At 34.9% G+C, this 16650-nt stretch overlaps 1 protein-coding gene across 1 annotated transcript in view; it reads right to left on the bottom strand.

Moving 5' to 3' along the window:
- The window catches only part of LOC136030074 (neprilysin-1-like), a 235290-nt gene that overhangs the window by 16296 nt on the left and 202344 nt on the right, over positions 1-16650 (bottom strand). The window contains exons 9-12 of the mRNA XM_065708719.1: positions 13662-13875; positions 9565-9747; positions 5520-5682; positions 879-998 (exon numbers count right to left, since the gene is read on the bottom strand). Of these exons, the coding sequence (XP_065564791.1) occupies positions 879-998; positions 5520-5682; positions 9565-9747; positions 13662-13875 (680 nt within the window). The remainder of the gene's footprint in view (positions 1-878; positions 999-5519; positions 5683-9564; positions 9748-13661; positions 13876-16650) is intronic.

The following is a 16650-nucleotide window of genomic DNA, read 5'->3' as shown; positions in this document are numbered from 1 at the left end:
GATTTTGCTTTCTAACAATATGTTTGATTTTGCTTTCTAACAATATTGCCTCCTTCTCAAACATATCGTAAATTTTAAATTGTTTCGAACTATGTTTTGACTATCTCAATACAGAAGAGACTTTTGATACAGTGGTGGCTTTAGCAAGAACTCCTATCACCTATCAAAAATTCTTGTGAATAATGCATTGATGCCATGATTGAATTTTTTCTTCGAAATTAGGGAAAGGCAAACAAACATGATGCCTTTTATACTCTAAAAGTGTATTTTCCCCCTAAAAATGTGTTTATGAAATTTAATCTTCCCAAAATACATACTATATATATACGCAATAACAAGGGTTTATTTGTATAGTTTGCCAATCCAACAGTGAAAATTTCATTTTAATCAAATATCTTCCAATTTGATGAATTTCCAGGAGCTAATAAATTGTTTGGGTGCTCATGTTAAAATATACAGGAGTGAAAAACGGAAGCAAATACAACAAATTTTAGGAATCTGGGGAGGGGATAAACTTTTGTTTTACTATCTTGTTAGAAAATTATTGTATGTTTTCAAAAGTGTGAAATAGTTTACATTTGTACGTTTTTAGGGAAAGTACTTTGTTTGGCTACTACCCTTGCAGAAGTCATTTAGCCTAAAGACATGTATTATTTTAATTTTAGAAGGCTATAGAGCAAGAAATAAGATGGGGAGAAAGAAAGAAAAAGAGAGAGAGAGAGAGAGAGAGAGAGAGAGAGAGAGAGAGAGAGAGAGAGAGAGAGAGAGAGAGAGAGGGAGAGAGAGAGAGAGAGAGAGACAAAGAGAAGAAATGAAAATGGAGAGAGATAAATGGATAGAAGACGAAAAATAAGAAGGAATAAACACATGCTTAATACCTCTGTCGTCAAATCCGTGCGTGATCTCATGCCCGATAACAACACCAATTGCTCCGTAATTCAATGATTTGGGAAATTCCTTCGAATAGAAGAAAGGCTGCAGAATTCCAGCAGGGAAAACTACAAAAGAGTCATAAACTTAACTTTTATGAATTCACATTGAAACTTATTTGATTTTCACTATTTTATTAGAACTTTGGAAACCGCTTCACATCTAATTTCCATGAAATGTGCCAAATCTTTGTTGAAGATTTGACGCCAAACTGAACTCAAAAAACAATAAAAATAATAAAACTGGAAAAACAATAAGGAATAGATGAAATCTGGGCTTTTTGGTGAATAGAATTGAAAGACGAAAACATACCGCATAACTGAGAGATAGAGGCCGATGATACCTTCCAGAAGCCAATTACCTTTATTTATAGTTAAACATCATCTTAAAATGGCTGCACCTTCAACTTCAACTTTATTTATATCAAATAATCAATACATGCATCTATTTTAACATTCCCACAAAATGCTCCATGGCCTTTGAACGTAAGGGAAAATATTGCAATCATATTTATCAAGATTCATTATACAAGATAAGGAAAATAAACACAGAGAGGAAAATATAACAAAAAAGAAAAACAGAAAAATCCAAATAGGTATATCAAATACTTTTTTAATTATTTACACTTAATTGAACTGGCAAATATATAATACTATTATTACTTATACAAAAAAAGAAAAAAAAAGAAAGATGAATAAAAAGAAAAATTATTCCAAATGATTCTTCATTAATATTTTGAAGACCCCGATGGAGTGACAATCTCTGATATTCTTCGGCAGGGAGTTCCAAACCTACTACATGCGTACTTAGGGCTAAAATCTGACCTCACGGTTGGAGTTCTACCAACAAATAAAACTTGAAAGTTAAGAGTTCCATGAATATTAACACTAACTCGGGGTTGCAACAATTTCGAAAAACAAGAGGGAAGTTGACCATGAAGATATTTATGAATAAAAATAGCACAAAATAGGAAATACCGTGGACGGGACCGAAGGAGAGAATTTGTTGACGTACTATTTGTATCTGAAACTAACTGACGGGCCTTTTCATGAAGAAGAGAAAGTGGTTTTGATAGGGAAGGGAAAGTATTCATCCAAAAAATAGAACATTAATTTATGTTCTGCTGTAATTTATATTCGGCTTTAATCAGAGAAGGTTAATACGGCTCTTAAATGAAAGATTCTTAACGACAAGGACTCCTAAAAACCTAACAAATATATTTTGTGATCTAGAAATAATACCTTTAGAACTTGGAATAATATTCAAACGATGAAATCGCAAGCCAATTGTAGAAAAAAAAAAATTGAGACTTTGAAACATTTAGAGCGAGACAATTTGCTTCAAACTACTCATAAGTTCTGTCCATCAGTGTTTGAAGCTTTGTTACCAAATTATTTTGATGCCTCTCGGCACAAACAAGCGTACTATCATCAGCAAATGTAAATAAAATAACATTTTGTTCAATATATATTGAATTAGGATACTACAAGTCATCTGGGCGACATACATTGCAACAAATGGACCTTGGAGCATCTCTAATAGCTCATTATAAGTTATTGGCATATACAATGTAAAGCAAAGAACCAAAGATAGACCCTTGTGGGACTCCAAAGTCTACTTCAGCCTTAATATCAACCCTGGATCAAAAGAAATAAATCGGCCATGAAGATAAGATTGCGACCATTATAATGCTTCTCCCCGAACACAAAAATGCGAAAATTTTGTTAGAAGAATATCATGGACAAACTTTCAGAACCTTTTGTCACATCCAAAAAAATTGCTGCTGGCGTTTTCTTCAAGTCTAAAGCATTATTCACAAAATTGAGAAGGCCAGTACAAGTCTGTTCAGTAGAATTCTTTGGACGAAACCCAAGCTGGTGCTCATGAAAAAAAATTTTCGCTGCAAAGAAATCTACCAAAAGGGAATTAGGTCGAAATAGGTCGATACCTTAATGAATGACAATTATACGCGCAGACCTCAGTGTCTGTTCAAACGACCTAATTGTCATTAATTAATTTTTTAAGCGGAGTCACTATTGCTTGGATAATACACTTGACTACTCGAGTATGTACTAAATCAGGTCCTGAAGAAAATAATCCCTTTAAATTAGAAACTATCCGAGAAAGATCTGTTTCAGTTACTTGTTCAAGCAAAAAGTATTTGTGGCAAGAAAGACCCAAATATCTAGTAAAATCACTATTACATCTTGATTCAGCTATAGAACTAGCGTTCAAACTTTGACCAGTGTTTACATACAGTAGTGGTTATTGGGAAGTCTACAGACGTTTTCAGGGGGATTTTTTGGTTCAGGGGTTGGGGTTGAGGGGAGGGGCTATGTGGGAGGATCTTTCCTTGGAGGAATATGTCATGGGGGAAGAGAAATTCAATGAAAAGGGCGCAGGATTTTCTAGCATTGCTATAAAAAAAAACAATGAAAAAAACATGAAAAAGTTTTTTCAATTGAAAGTAAGGAGTAGCATTGAAACTTAAATGGAACAGACATTATTACGCATATGAGGGGTTCTAAAAATACTTTAGCCGAGGTATTTAGGAGGAGATAAATACCTTGCTCTTTATGCTATGGTATTTTTAGTAATTTCAACTATTTATTCTACGGCCTTTCTGATTCAGGGGTCATTCTTAAAGAATTGGGACAAAACTTACGATTATTGTAAAGAGCGAGGTATGTACGAGGGTACAAACCCCCTCATATGCATAATACAAATATAAGAATCAGAAAGTTTCTTGCGTAAGTTAATTCTTAAGTTACTTATTTTTTTACTAATAAAAACGTTCGTTAAAAATTAAAAGTTCTACTTGCCTTTTTAAATAACCGAAAAATTAGAGGGCAACTAAGCCTCCTTCCCCACCCCTTATTTCTCAAAATCGTCTGATGAAAACTAAGAGAAAGCCATTTAGCCCAAAAAAGAATTAATATGCAAATTTCATTTTAATAATTTATGTGCAGAGAACCAAAATCAAACATGCATTTCTTCAAAAACGTTCAGAAATTAAATAAAAAAAATATTCTTTTTAACTGAAATTAAGGATCGACATTAAAATTTAAAATGGACAGAAATTGCTCCGTATATGAAATGGGTTGTCCCCTCCGCAATCCCTCGCTCTTTACGCTAAAGTTTGACTCTTTGCCACAATTCTACTTTTTAAAACAATTAAAAGCTTTAGCGTAAAGAGCGAGGCGTTGAGGAGGGGACGGCCCATTTCATATACGGAGTAATTTCTGTTCGTTTTAAAGTTTTAATGTCGCTCCTTACTTTCAGTTATAAAAACTAGTTTTTTTTATTTAATTTAAACTAGATTGGTCTTGACCAGACGAAGACTGTATTAAGACCGGTTCAAAACTGAGTTAAATCTTTTTTCAAACTAGATTGGTCTGGACCCGACGAAGACTATTAAGAACTGAAAAATAACCCCCCACCCCCACCATATATTTGTGATAAGTATAAGAAGCATTTTATTTCTTCATATACCAATGATATAAAAATTGAGCAGTTTTTTTCTAGCTATTATTTGGAACACAAATACAACAATAATAGATGCTTAATTATCAATAACAATAATTGTCATCTTCGAATCGTATTTTTTGCGCATGAGCCAAACCTTATTTTTTCGGATGTTTTAATGTTTTCTATTGAGAGGATTCAATGACTCACCTCCATTAACAAAAAGTTTTAAGTGTAACATTCATTGAATTATTCATTGAATTCATTGAATTTTCTGCGACAGCCTTTTAGACAGACAATGATACCAGACAATGCAAATATAACCCAGGAAAGGACTATCAAGAGAGAGATTTTTCTGAAGACAAAGGGGTGAGAGATATTTTAATTTACTTCGGAGTCTCCATAGGAGACTGTGTTATTAGACTGCTCATTGTGCTATAATGGCTTTTTTAGTCAAAATAAGAAGAAAAGGCAAAACTTAAAAATGCATTTGGAAAATTTTCCAGGTGATACAATTTCTTTATTAGTGTTCAAAATATAAGAAATAAAATCTAAAAGTAAGCCACTCCTCTTTTCAAATAAATACTGATAAAAACATAGGTAATGATCTATTTCATGAGGTGAAGAGATCACAAGAAAATTGAAGAAAGCAAAATGTCGAAACATTGACTCTATTTTAAACGGATTTCACGATCAAAGTGACTAAAGCTGCACAATTTTCATAACTGAATGGTGTACGGGCTTTATATTTTCCATAACTTCCCATATAGTATGTGCTAGCACATCAATTATGTTTTTAGATATTATATTTTTAATGCATACCAATGGGAATGAAATAAAATAGCATAAACTTGAGATTAAAGCGTTCAGTTGCTAAGCATCTGTAAAAATAATTCAGTCTACCATAGAGTTTGCTTGGCATAAGATTGATGTTCCAATGTTAGGTATATGGAGTATGCCCCGGTTTTTGTCCTACTCGAAGTAAAGGACCAAGTGCCCGAGGACTAAATCAACTAAATTTTCCTAAAGGTGCTTCAGAAGAAATCACAGGGGAGGAAATGATCCATCCCCATAATTCCTTCAGGTGTGCAGCTATATCGCCAGAAAAACGAAATTCTTCTTACCAATACTGTTTGTGCTTGCATCATAAAACGCATTGACAATCGCTGGTGGTGTTGTCCAGTCCTTTCTGTCGACGGGTTTCCGAAGTTCGTCAAAGGACAATGCTGTTGTAAATCCAAGCATATTTAAAATATTGTCAAAGAAATTTTCCTTTGAAAAGGTGACCTGAAAAAAAAACTTGTTTAAAAAATTCCAAAAATTCCAAATCATAGTCTGCTCAATAGCATAGATTTAGATCAGGTTAGCGGGTCTCCCATGCTTTAACCCCAGCACGTAAAACAGATTCATGCAGAAGGTTAGTAGAGGGATTAAAGATATTTTAAGTTACAATTTTAGTATTAATTGAATTGTATATTAATGCAATTAATTAGCATAAATGTTAACGCAATTCGTGAAATTAATTAATATTAAGGCAATTAATAATATTGATTTAATTCCAATTCAATTAATTGATTTAACTTAAATGATTAATTTAATATTAAGTTTGCTCCTTAATTAATAAGGTTCAATTTGAAGTGACGGGAGGGATCCAAGAGCCTCCACTCACCTTTTATGCTCCAGTCTTTCATACCCTCGAATCATATTTTCAGAATATCTGTTTTAATGAAAATGGTCGAAAGGTCTACAAAATATGTCTCTAGTTGTACATACAGAACTACAAACAGGTTAGGCAATTCCTTGAAATATTCCATTTCAAAACCATTGAAAGAAGGGGATACAAGTTCTGATGCATTTTGAAAGAAGGGGATACAAGTACCTCCCTCTTTACACCCTACTCTCCTAAATATATATATTTCTCCTAAATGTATTTCCTTATGAAATCCTTCCAACCCAACCAGGCACGGCCTGCTTTTTGTTTGGCCTTAAACGGCTGGCAGAAAAGGACAATCTTTAGTTATCTATCATCCTTCATCCGCAGAACAAGCCCAAGCCACCTCAACCTTTCTCTCATCATAGCCCTAGAAGGTGGGATTGAACCCCGTTTTTTGTACAGCCTACTGCTTGAGATACGGTCAGTCAATCTGGTAACCAAAACAATCTGTAGGCAATTTCTCTGGAAAACATCTATCAAATCTCCCTCTGTTTTGCTTTAGAGCCATACTTCACCACTGTCATCACTGTAACTTCCAATACCCATATCAAGAATGCTACTGCTATCGATACTATTTTTATCACTACTATTTCCATTACCCTAGTTCAGATATTAAACCTACCACGACTACTCTTAAAACGATGACAAATCCTACAACTAGTTCTCCCATGGCCATTACTTGTAATATAACCATCTCTTTCGTGACAACTACTAATTCGACTAAGACTACTACTAGCTTAAAACACAATAAAACCCCACGAACTAACAAAGAAACAGAGACTGAATAAAAAAAAACAAGCTTCTAATATCTAGTAAAAAACTAGATGTTTTCTTCGGCTACTGTTGAACATCACTTTAATGTCCGCACCGCGAGATTTTCCTTCAACAAACATTATATTTTGATAAATTTTTGACCCTAAGCATGAAGACGAAACAGTTCGTAATAACGAACTCGTAGTAAGGTGCGTCCGGCTCAATAGTAACCAAACTATGAAAAACGGAAATTTGATACTAATGGATAGATCAAAAGAATTGCATTTTTATGCTGATTCTAAATATATAAGTTTCATCAAATTTAGTCTTACCCATCGAAAGTTACGAGCCTGAGAAAATTTGCCTTATTTTGGAAAATAGGGGGAAACACAACCTAAACGTCATAGAATCTTAACGTAAATCACACTATATCATTCAACGTATCAGAAAACCCTTCTGTAGAAGTTTTAAGCTCCTATCTACAAAAATGTGGAGTTTTGTATTTTTTGCAAGAAGACCGATCACGGGTGCGTGTTTGTTTTTTGTTTTTGTTTCCCCAGGAGTGATCGTATCGACCCATTGGTCCTAAAATGTTGCAAAAGCGCTCATTCTAACGGAATTTCAAAGTTCTAGTGCCCTTTTTAAATGACCAAAAAATTGGAGGGTACCTAGGCCCCCTCCCACGCTCATTTTTTCCCAAAGCCACCGGATCAAAATTTTTAGATAGCCATTTTGCTCAGTACAGTCAAAAAACCTAATAAGTATGTATTTGGGGCTGACTTACTCCCCACAATCCCTGTGGGAAGGGCTGCATTTTACAAACTTTGACGATTGTTTACATATAGTAATGGTTATTGGGAAGTGTACAGACGTTTTAAGGGGATTTTTTTCTGGTTGAAGGGAGGGGATTCGAGGGGAGGGAGTTACGTAGGATGATCTTTCCATGGAGAATTTATCATGGGGGAAGAAAATTTTCATGAAGGGGGTGTAGGATTTTCTAGCATTCTTTAAAAAAAAAACAATGAAAAAATAAATATGAAAAAGTTTTTTCAACTGGATATAAGAAGCAGCATTAAAACTTAAAACGAACATAAATTATTACACATATGAGGATATTTATCTCCTCTTAAATACCTCGCTCTTTACGCTAAAGTATTTTTGTAATTTCAACTATTTATTCTACGACCTTTGTGACTCAGGGGTCATTCTTAAAGAACTGGGACAAAATTTAAGCTTTAGTGTAAAGAGCGAAGTATTGACGAGGGGGTGAAACCTCTCATATACGTAATCAAAATACACGAATATAGAAGCTCGTTACGTAAGGTAATTCGTAAGTTACGTATATTTATTACTAATAAAAACGTTTGTAAAAAAATTAAAAGTTTTAGTTGCATTTTTAAGTAACCAAAAAATTAGAGGGCAAATAGGCCTCCTACCCCACCCTTTTTTTCTCAAAATCGTCCGATCAAAATTATGAGAAAGCCATTTAGGTAAACAATAATTAATATGCACATTTCGTTTTAATTATTCATGTGCAGAGAACCAAAATCAAAACATGCATTAAATCAAAAACGCTCAGAAATTAAATAAAAAACAAGTTTTTCAACTGAAAGTAAGGAGCGACATTAAAACCTAAAACGAACAGAAATTACTCCGTATATGAAAGGGGCTGTTCCCTCTTCAACGCCCCGCTCTTTACGCTAAAGTTTTTTTTATTGTTTTAAAAAGTAGAGTTGTGAGAAAGGGTCAAACTTTAGCATAAAGAACGGGGCCTTGAGGAGGGAATATCCCCCTTTCATATACGGAGTAATTTCTGTTCTTTTTAAGTTTTAATGTCGCTCCTTACTTTCAGTTAAAAAAACTGCTTTTTTTTAGTTAATTCCAGAAAAGAATTTACTTTATTGTAGCATTAGCATCTTAACCCTAAGGATGAACATGATAGAGGTGAGTCCATAAAAAAAAAAACTCTCTTTGTTAAAGCATTATCAGGGACGAATCTTGCTTACCATATAATAAGTTATTTCTGTGTGTGAACTATTGAAAAAGGTACACAGTTCTCAGTTAAAGGTGATTTTGAAAACTAAATGTATTAAACCATCAACAATTAAATCATCCCATAGGTTACGTTGTATATTGTGAGGGAACTATTAATAGTTGTTGAATTATTATGGATTATTGAAATGTGCAGTATGCTTTTTTTCAAGCGACAAAATTCCATGTTTGTGTTAATGGTCCAAGACTAGATGGCATTGTTATTTGTTAATTTGGACGACTTTGTGAGCTGGCCCAATTGTTCTATTCTTAGGATTGTCGGATAAATTAATTTTAAATTAGCCTTTGAGTTTCTTTAGTAGAGGTTTGCTTAGAGACGGATTGTTTAGTAGAGATTTCGGGGGTTTTGTTTAGTTCTTCCCTTTTTTGCGAGTGTCAAGTATTTTATTTTTGAATTTCCGTTAAAAATGGTCCCAGAGGTAGTCCCAAAGTATTCAGTGTGTGTTGACTTTATAGTGTTTCACAATCGTCAACAAAAATAACCTATTTTCCCAAAATATTTAGATATTCACTTTATAATTGCAATAGTAGTAGGCGTAGAATTATAAAGAATATTCACAATTACAAAATAGTGCGGCAACGGTTGGACCTTTACTATGCGTTTAATTCCTTGCTTCCAGCGAAAGTATTGAATGGTTGACGAAAACTACCTTTTTATATTCTGCATCTAATTCAGTTGCATTGAGGATATAGTCAGGGTATCCAATTTTGACATCCATGGCATGCAACTTCTCTTTGGCAACTTCAATGGTTTCCTTGTTCATCCAATCAAGGTCTGTGAGCATTTCTTCGAAGGCTTCTCTTAAATTATTTACCATCTCCATTGCAGTTCCCTAAGTAGGACAGATAATATTATAAAATCATAAAAAGATAGTATATTATGCAAATGCCTTACACAAGGCACATTTATCAAGACGATTAATGTGTTTTTTTTTTCTTTTGTAGGTTTTCTTCTAGCATGAGCGTCAGATGTCAGGTACTCAAATTTAGATATGGTATCCAAATTTATATATACGCCACTTTTCCCAAACAACCAATTTATATTTTTGTTATGTCATATATAGCTTTGCCCAAAATATAGTATCAAATATTTCGTGGTAATAAAATGAAGTAAGGAGTGCCTCGACTCAAAAGAAACCAAACTCTAAAAAAAAAAAAAGAATTTTAATATCAACAGATACATCGAAAGAATAGGCTTATTATGCTGATTTTAAATATATAAGATTCATTAAGTTATCTTTATCCCATCAAAAGGTACGAGCCTGAGAAAATTTTCCCGGTTTTCGAAAAAGGGCAAAAAACACTCTAAAAGTGAAGGAATCTTAATGAAAATTACACCAACAGATTCAGCGCATCAGAGAACTCTATTTTAGAGGTTTCAAACTCCTCTCTGCGAAAATATGGATTTTTTGCTAGAAGAAAGATCGCAGATGCGGGCTAATATTTTTCCTAGGGATGATAGTATCAACACAATGGTTCTAGAATATCGGAAGAGGGCTCATTTAAACGAAAATTAAAAGCTCTAGGGCCCTTTTTAAGTGAAAAAACATTGAAGGACAGATGAGACACATATGAGATATGAGATATAACACGATGAGATACATAGGTACACTGCTGCAAAGATTTAGCAAGCTTTGTTTTTGCACGGGAGAGCTTTTCCCCGGAAACCAAGTTCTTGAAATCAGTTGGTAAGTAGCAGCAATATACTATTAGATTTGCAACTTTTATACCAAGGAAACACTCGTTCTCAGCAAATACTGACTGTACGGATGGTCTGTCTGCTTACAGAGAGCACATTTCAGTGCAGCATTGCAGAGTTTATCTTTATTGTTAGCATGATCACCACTGGAGCGGGAACAGCAAATACTGTTTTTACAGTCCTTAGCAGCGTGACTCTTGGTACTGAAAACACCTTGTCGGTAAATACTGATACATGTATACTCGGGAGAACTCATAGCCCAGAGTTACAAGGTTGTTCATTGCTACTCGCAAATTGTCCTTACTTCCAAAGACAAGCTCTTTCTCTCTGCTTTCGTGCAATTCTTAATCATTGAATATAGATAGTTCAGCGAGACCTCACCGGGAACATTTCTTTTAATAGCATAGTGAGCCGGGGTCTTCAGCCAAGCATCAGTATCTGTAGCACTGTTTAGCGCTTCAGCAAGAGACTTAGCTGCATCTTTATCATCAAGTATCAGGTGTCAATCTTTGCTAAAAGGCCTCAGGTTCACTATATGGGTGCAGCAGTCCCCAGCAAGGCCCTCAAGATATTCCTTGCAACTTTCGGGGCTTTTCAAGCCCTGTCGAAGATTGTTTTGAAAATCACAGAGTAGGAGGGTTTTGTTGTATCCGGAGGGTTTGTGGCACTTGCAGTCACACAAGCCTTACTTTGTGCTGATCTGAAGAAGCTCAGGTAGTAAACAAGATCGTCCACAGTAGAATGAAGCTCGTTGACCTGGTGAGTTGTTGTGGCTGTAACCTCCCTTGAGAGTACGGATACCTCTTCAGGCTCATATATTACAAACTTGGGGAGGACTACTTTTTTCTTGTCACAAGTCCGGATGGTTCTGATCAGATCAGCAAAATGGAATAGTTGTGGTCATCAAGTCATGGCTAATTGTAGAAAAAGCCAAGACAGATAGTTCAATTGAGTGAGAAGCAAACCTGGTGTTAATACCCCCCTTATTAGGATTGTATAAACATGATGTTAATTGATTTGTTAATAGATATGTCTATTATAGATGCTTCATTCCTAGGGGCTTAACACGATCTTTTGAACGAGTAGACGTAGCGACTAACTGCCATTATTCATCTTTTGCCTTATCATCATATCAGCTTTGAAATACTGTACTATCCTCGCAGCTATTGCATAATACTTGTTACCTGCCTTGATTGCCCGGTAAACTAAGTTCAAAATGGGGCTATAAACCAAGTTTGGCTTCTCACTACTCATTTTCCTTTCGGAATGAAATGGCTTCTGACGCAATAAGCAAAATCAGTTGGCGGTTCAATTCAGATGCAAAATCACAGAGCGATAGTCCAATCAGAGTCGCCAGGGGCGGAGCAAATAGTCATCAGAGAATACTGAAATCACCCGGGAGCAAGAAAAGTGTAAGACCTCCTCACCTATTCTCTGCAATTCGTGGTTAACTGAATACCGGTGGGTAAGATACAGCACTTACGGGGGTTCTTTCCCCTGTTCTGCTTGTTCTTAATACAAAATAAAATGCAACTTAACGATATGGAAACAAAGATGGCACTATATGAGATTGGCAATATAGATAACGTGCCAGTCTATCTTAGTCAAACAAGGTGTAATTTTCGGTGCTTAGCAAAATTAATACAGTAATGTAATTTTCAAGGTACTAGCACCCTGCGTAGAGGGTGCCAGTTTGATAATTAATTATATATAAAAAAGAGAGAAGATAGTGATTGGAAATGCATGATTTTGGTGACACACCCATTCCTGAAATTTTTTCAATTTTGAATAAGTTCTTGTGTTACCTATATAGATAATACAATTAGAAATCCTGAATGTGACAAAAAATTCTTAGCTTCTAATTAGCGTTAGTTCATACTTATTCTAAGGCCTTGAGTTGTGTTGCGTCAAACAGGGTTTAATTTAGATTGGTTAAAATGGGGGTTTGGTTGAACGCGAGTTCACTTAAATTGGGTTGAGCTGCACGGGGGGGGGGGGGTTCAGTTGAATGAGGGTCCAGTTAAATGGGGGTGATTTGCACGGGGATGCAGTTAAACACGGGTTCAGTTGTGTGACAGTTCAGTTGCAGGGGGGGTTCGGTAAAATGGGATTGAGTTGCAAGGGGTTCAGTTGAACGAAGGTGTACTTGCGGTCGAGTTGCAAAAGTGTTCAGCTGTATGGGGGTTCAGTCAATGGGGTTGTATTACAAGGGGGCTCAGTTGAAGGAGTATTCTCTTAAATGGGGTTCAGTTCTACGAGGGTTCAGTTACAAGACGGGGTTCAATTGTACGGGGGTTGAGTTACAAGGAGGTTCAGTTGCACCTGGTGTTAGATACACGAGGGTTCACTTACATGAACTCAGGTGCATAGAGTTCAGTTACGCGAGAGTTATGTCCTTACCCGATGGACTATGGACTGGCTAACGGTCTGCAAATTTAATAGCAATTTTTAAAAGCTATCACATTGCAAAACAAGGAATCAACATCTTGAGTTTTAAGCTAATAAAAAGGATCAGTTCAAGATTTTTCAGATATTCAAAAGACCTACTTGAAAATGAAATATGATTCTGTATTTCTTTTACATGTTAAAAAACAACAACTAGTTGAAAAATAACATTCTAATGCCTAATTTCTCCTGAATTAGAAGAATCTAACCGAATACAGGCGTAAAGATTATTTTAGGAGGGGTGAGAGGAAAGGGGAGCAACTATTCGATAGTTTAATATACTCTAATTAGTTATGGAGAGCACTGGTGGCTCCAAAAATTTGATAGCAATGAGTCCTGTAAGGTGCTTTGTGGGATAGAATTTTTCCAATTTAAACATTAACTAAGACATGTTTTCACCTTGTTTTAAATTTTTTCGAGATCAGGCTACCTTAAAACCTTGTAAAGGTTGCCAGTATATACTACTACCTCTGTAATATTTCAGATAAATACAAGATATTGGAATAGCTCCTACCGAGCTAAGAGTTTATCTTTAGGGTTCCTAGAAGGTCACAGTCTAGCCTTGTCAAAGTATGGTAAGAAAAAGTATAACTGGATACATACCTTACTTTCTTCATCAAAGTAATGACTCACAAAAAGAGAGCCAACTGCCGTACCAAGAAAACCTGTCAAATCGACACATTTCTTCCATCTACTCACATCTTTTTCTATGCCACTCAAGCTTTTTGAGAATTCTCTCTCCTTTTCTATGTACCTTTCATCAAGAAATTTTACTAGTTTTTGTAACACTCGCCAAATAACATAATTCCAAATTGTCCTAAAAATTAATTTTTACTATTAACATTTTGGGAAGTTTTCGGAGTTTAGGTACATTTTTTGGGATTCCCTTGCATGGCCTTCCCATTAGCGTACTTTTTCATTTTGTTGTCAAAATTAAAATCTAACATTATTTTTGCCTTGCAGTAGAGGGTCTTAGATTCGGGTTTGTCCAAGTTGCTCTATTTTTTGATTTAATGAGGGTATGTGATCCTTGAACAAATGACATTTTTAATGAAAACTGGTCACATCAGAGACAAAGCAACTGATGCCTTTTTGTTCCGTTCTTGTCTTTTGAGTAGAAGATTTTAATTAATGAAAATCTTCTAACTGACTTTGAAGTTGGTTTATTTAAGAGAGTTTTTTATGGTAGGATTGGAACTACTTGGTTCTTTGTTTTACCAACCTATTCCAAACTATTCTGAAATAGTTTGCCATACTACTGCTCAAATAACATTAATCTTATTTAATGACACGTCTTTAAATTTTTAACCTAAATTCTAAAAAACGGAGTTTTGACAATAATGCGTACATAAGAAATATTTTGTGGTGGTTTCAAATTTATAAAGGTGACCCAGTTTAAAGTTGCCCATCAAGAGCTTCTAACCGACCTTGAAGTTGAAGTTTGAGTCTCATAGGGGTCTATCCTGGGCCCGACGCCATTTTTCATATTAATGGTCTTTTTTATACAGTGAAATTGTACATTCCTATGTTTTGTTGCCCACTAGATATCAGTCAGATTCCGATGACAAAATAGTTGGATCTGCTGACAACACTGCTGTGTATACGCTAGCATTTGACCAAACTTCGGTCGAAACAAATCTTCTTGCTTTATTTAAGAGAGTTTTATGGTAGGATTTGAACTACTTGGTTCTTTGTTTTACCAAATTTAGAAGTTAAATTACCAGGAATAGGGTTATCTTTCGTAAGCTGAAGCACCCATTTTCCAGAACTATCCTACAGCTTCTTTTTTCCCACTCTAATTCAATCAGATATTTCTTGTTGTCATACCATAAACATGTCTACTTTTCAGTCAGATTTACTGAGCATCACGTCTCTTGAAGAGATGATCAAACTAGTTGTAAAGCTTCCAAATTCGTCTTCTATTAAATTATTCTTAAATCTTAGATCATTTTACATCCTTGCATGCGCGTCTTTTACTTTAGCTCAATAGCCTTTACTTTAATCTCATATGTTTGTGTCGGACAGCTCGCCATATTGCCCACAATGCTCTGAGAGACACGTTTTGGGCATTGGGCCTTATGGACCACGCCTTGCGTACGATCTGATTTTATCCCTCTGGTATCATCTACTAGAGTATGAAATACCCTTCCGGTTATTGTTATGGCAAGGGGCTGTCATTCGTTTGGCAACTTAAAACGCCTGGTGTTTGAGTTTTGAAAGTCTAAATAAAATATATAATTATTTATTGTTAGTTATATTATTATTCATTCTTATAGCTGGGACATATTTTTTATTGTGAATGTTTCTATATATGTGATGATTGATTTTTTTTTCTAAATTCAGTTGGTTGTAGATCGTACTGGATGAGTGACTGAGTTGTTTACAAAAGGGTAGTATTATATATTGTATTTCTTGCTGGTTATAAGAGGGTGGTGTCATTTTTATTTCTTTACTTCATAGCCTACGTATTTTTTTGCTGCAATTTTTCTGGATTCGTGGAGCCCCATATCGCTTGATTTGAGTTGGTTAATGATGATAACTGACATTAGGTTGTTTTGTTTAAGAACAGGGATATTTTATAAGAAGTAGAGGGGGGGGGGTTAAACTGTTTATAAAAAAAATTCCATACATTTCATACACAATTGCACTTCATCATATCATGACCCCGAAGCAAAAATATTCATATATTAATTATCATTTTTAATTCCATCAATCTCAATTTGTTTCGAAGATATACTTACCAAAGATTAAATTAATATTTACCAACAGTAAAAGATCATATCCAGAGAAAATCACATGAATATGCACAGGTATGACGTTAAGCATTTATAAACAATTCTGAGGCAATGGGACTTTTGAAATAGAGGTAGCTATGGTGTCGGCATGAAGTTTAACAAGCGCGATTTTGCTTGAACATAGTAGAAACAGTTAGAATGAAGTCAGTACTGAAGTGAAAAATTGAATTGAAGTAAAATTTAAAATCTGATATTGAAGTGTTAGGCTTTTTCCTTTGTTTTCTATTGTAGTTATTGATATTATTATTGTTACGACCCAAAAGAAAAGAATGTCTACTTGTAAAACACTCAAAAACGTTTTGTTCTTTTTACTGGTTTTAAATTTCACATGGAGCCAATCAGATTTTAAAAGACGGATAATACAAGTTTATTGTTTAGCCCACTTTCGCCTATTTCTCAAATAAATCTTTCTAGAATGCTCACAAAGAAGCATCCGTAGAATGCAAGCAAAGAGGCACCACCCCTCCGTTTTTTCCCTTCCTTATGCCTGAAGCCTAAAAGAAAACAGGTATATCAGCTGTGAAGATTATATACTATCAGTAGGCTTCCAAACTATTCTGAAATAGTTTGCCATACTACTGCTCAGATAACACTAATCTTATTTAATGACACATCTTTAAATTTTTAACCTAAATTCTAAAAAACGGAGTTTTGACAATAATGCGTACATAAAAAATATTTTGTGGTGGTTTCAAAAACATAAAGGTGACCCAGTTTAAAATTGCCGGTCAAGAGCTACGAGGCTAACAAGACTTGGCTGAAAAATGAAGAGAAAATTTTCGAGAAAAATGAAGGAA

Source organism: Artemia franciscana, chromosome 8 (genome assembly GCF_032884065.1).
Source record: "Artemia franciscana chromosome 8, ASM3288406v1, whole genome shotgun sequence".
Taxonomy (NCBI): Eukaryota; Metazoa; Arthropoda; class Branchiopoda; order Anostraca; family Artemiidae; genus Artemia; species Artemia franciscana.
Note: the sequence above shows the minus strand (reverse complement) of the source record. Positions and strands in the feature narration are given on the sequence as shown.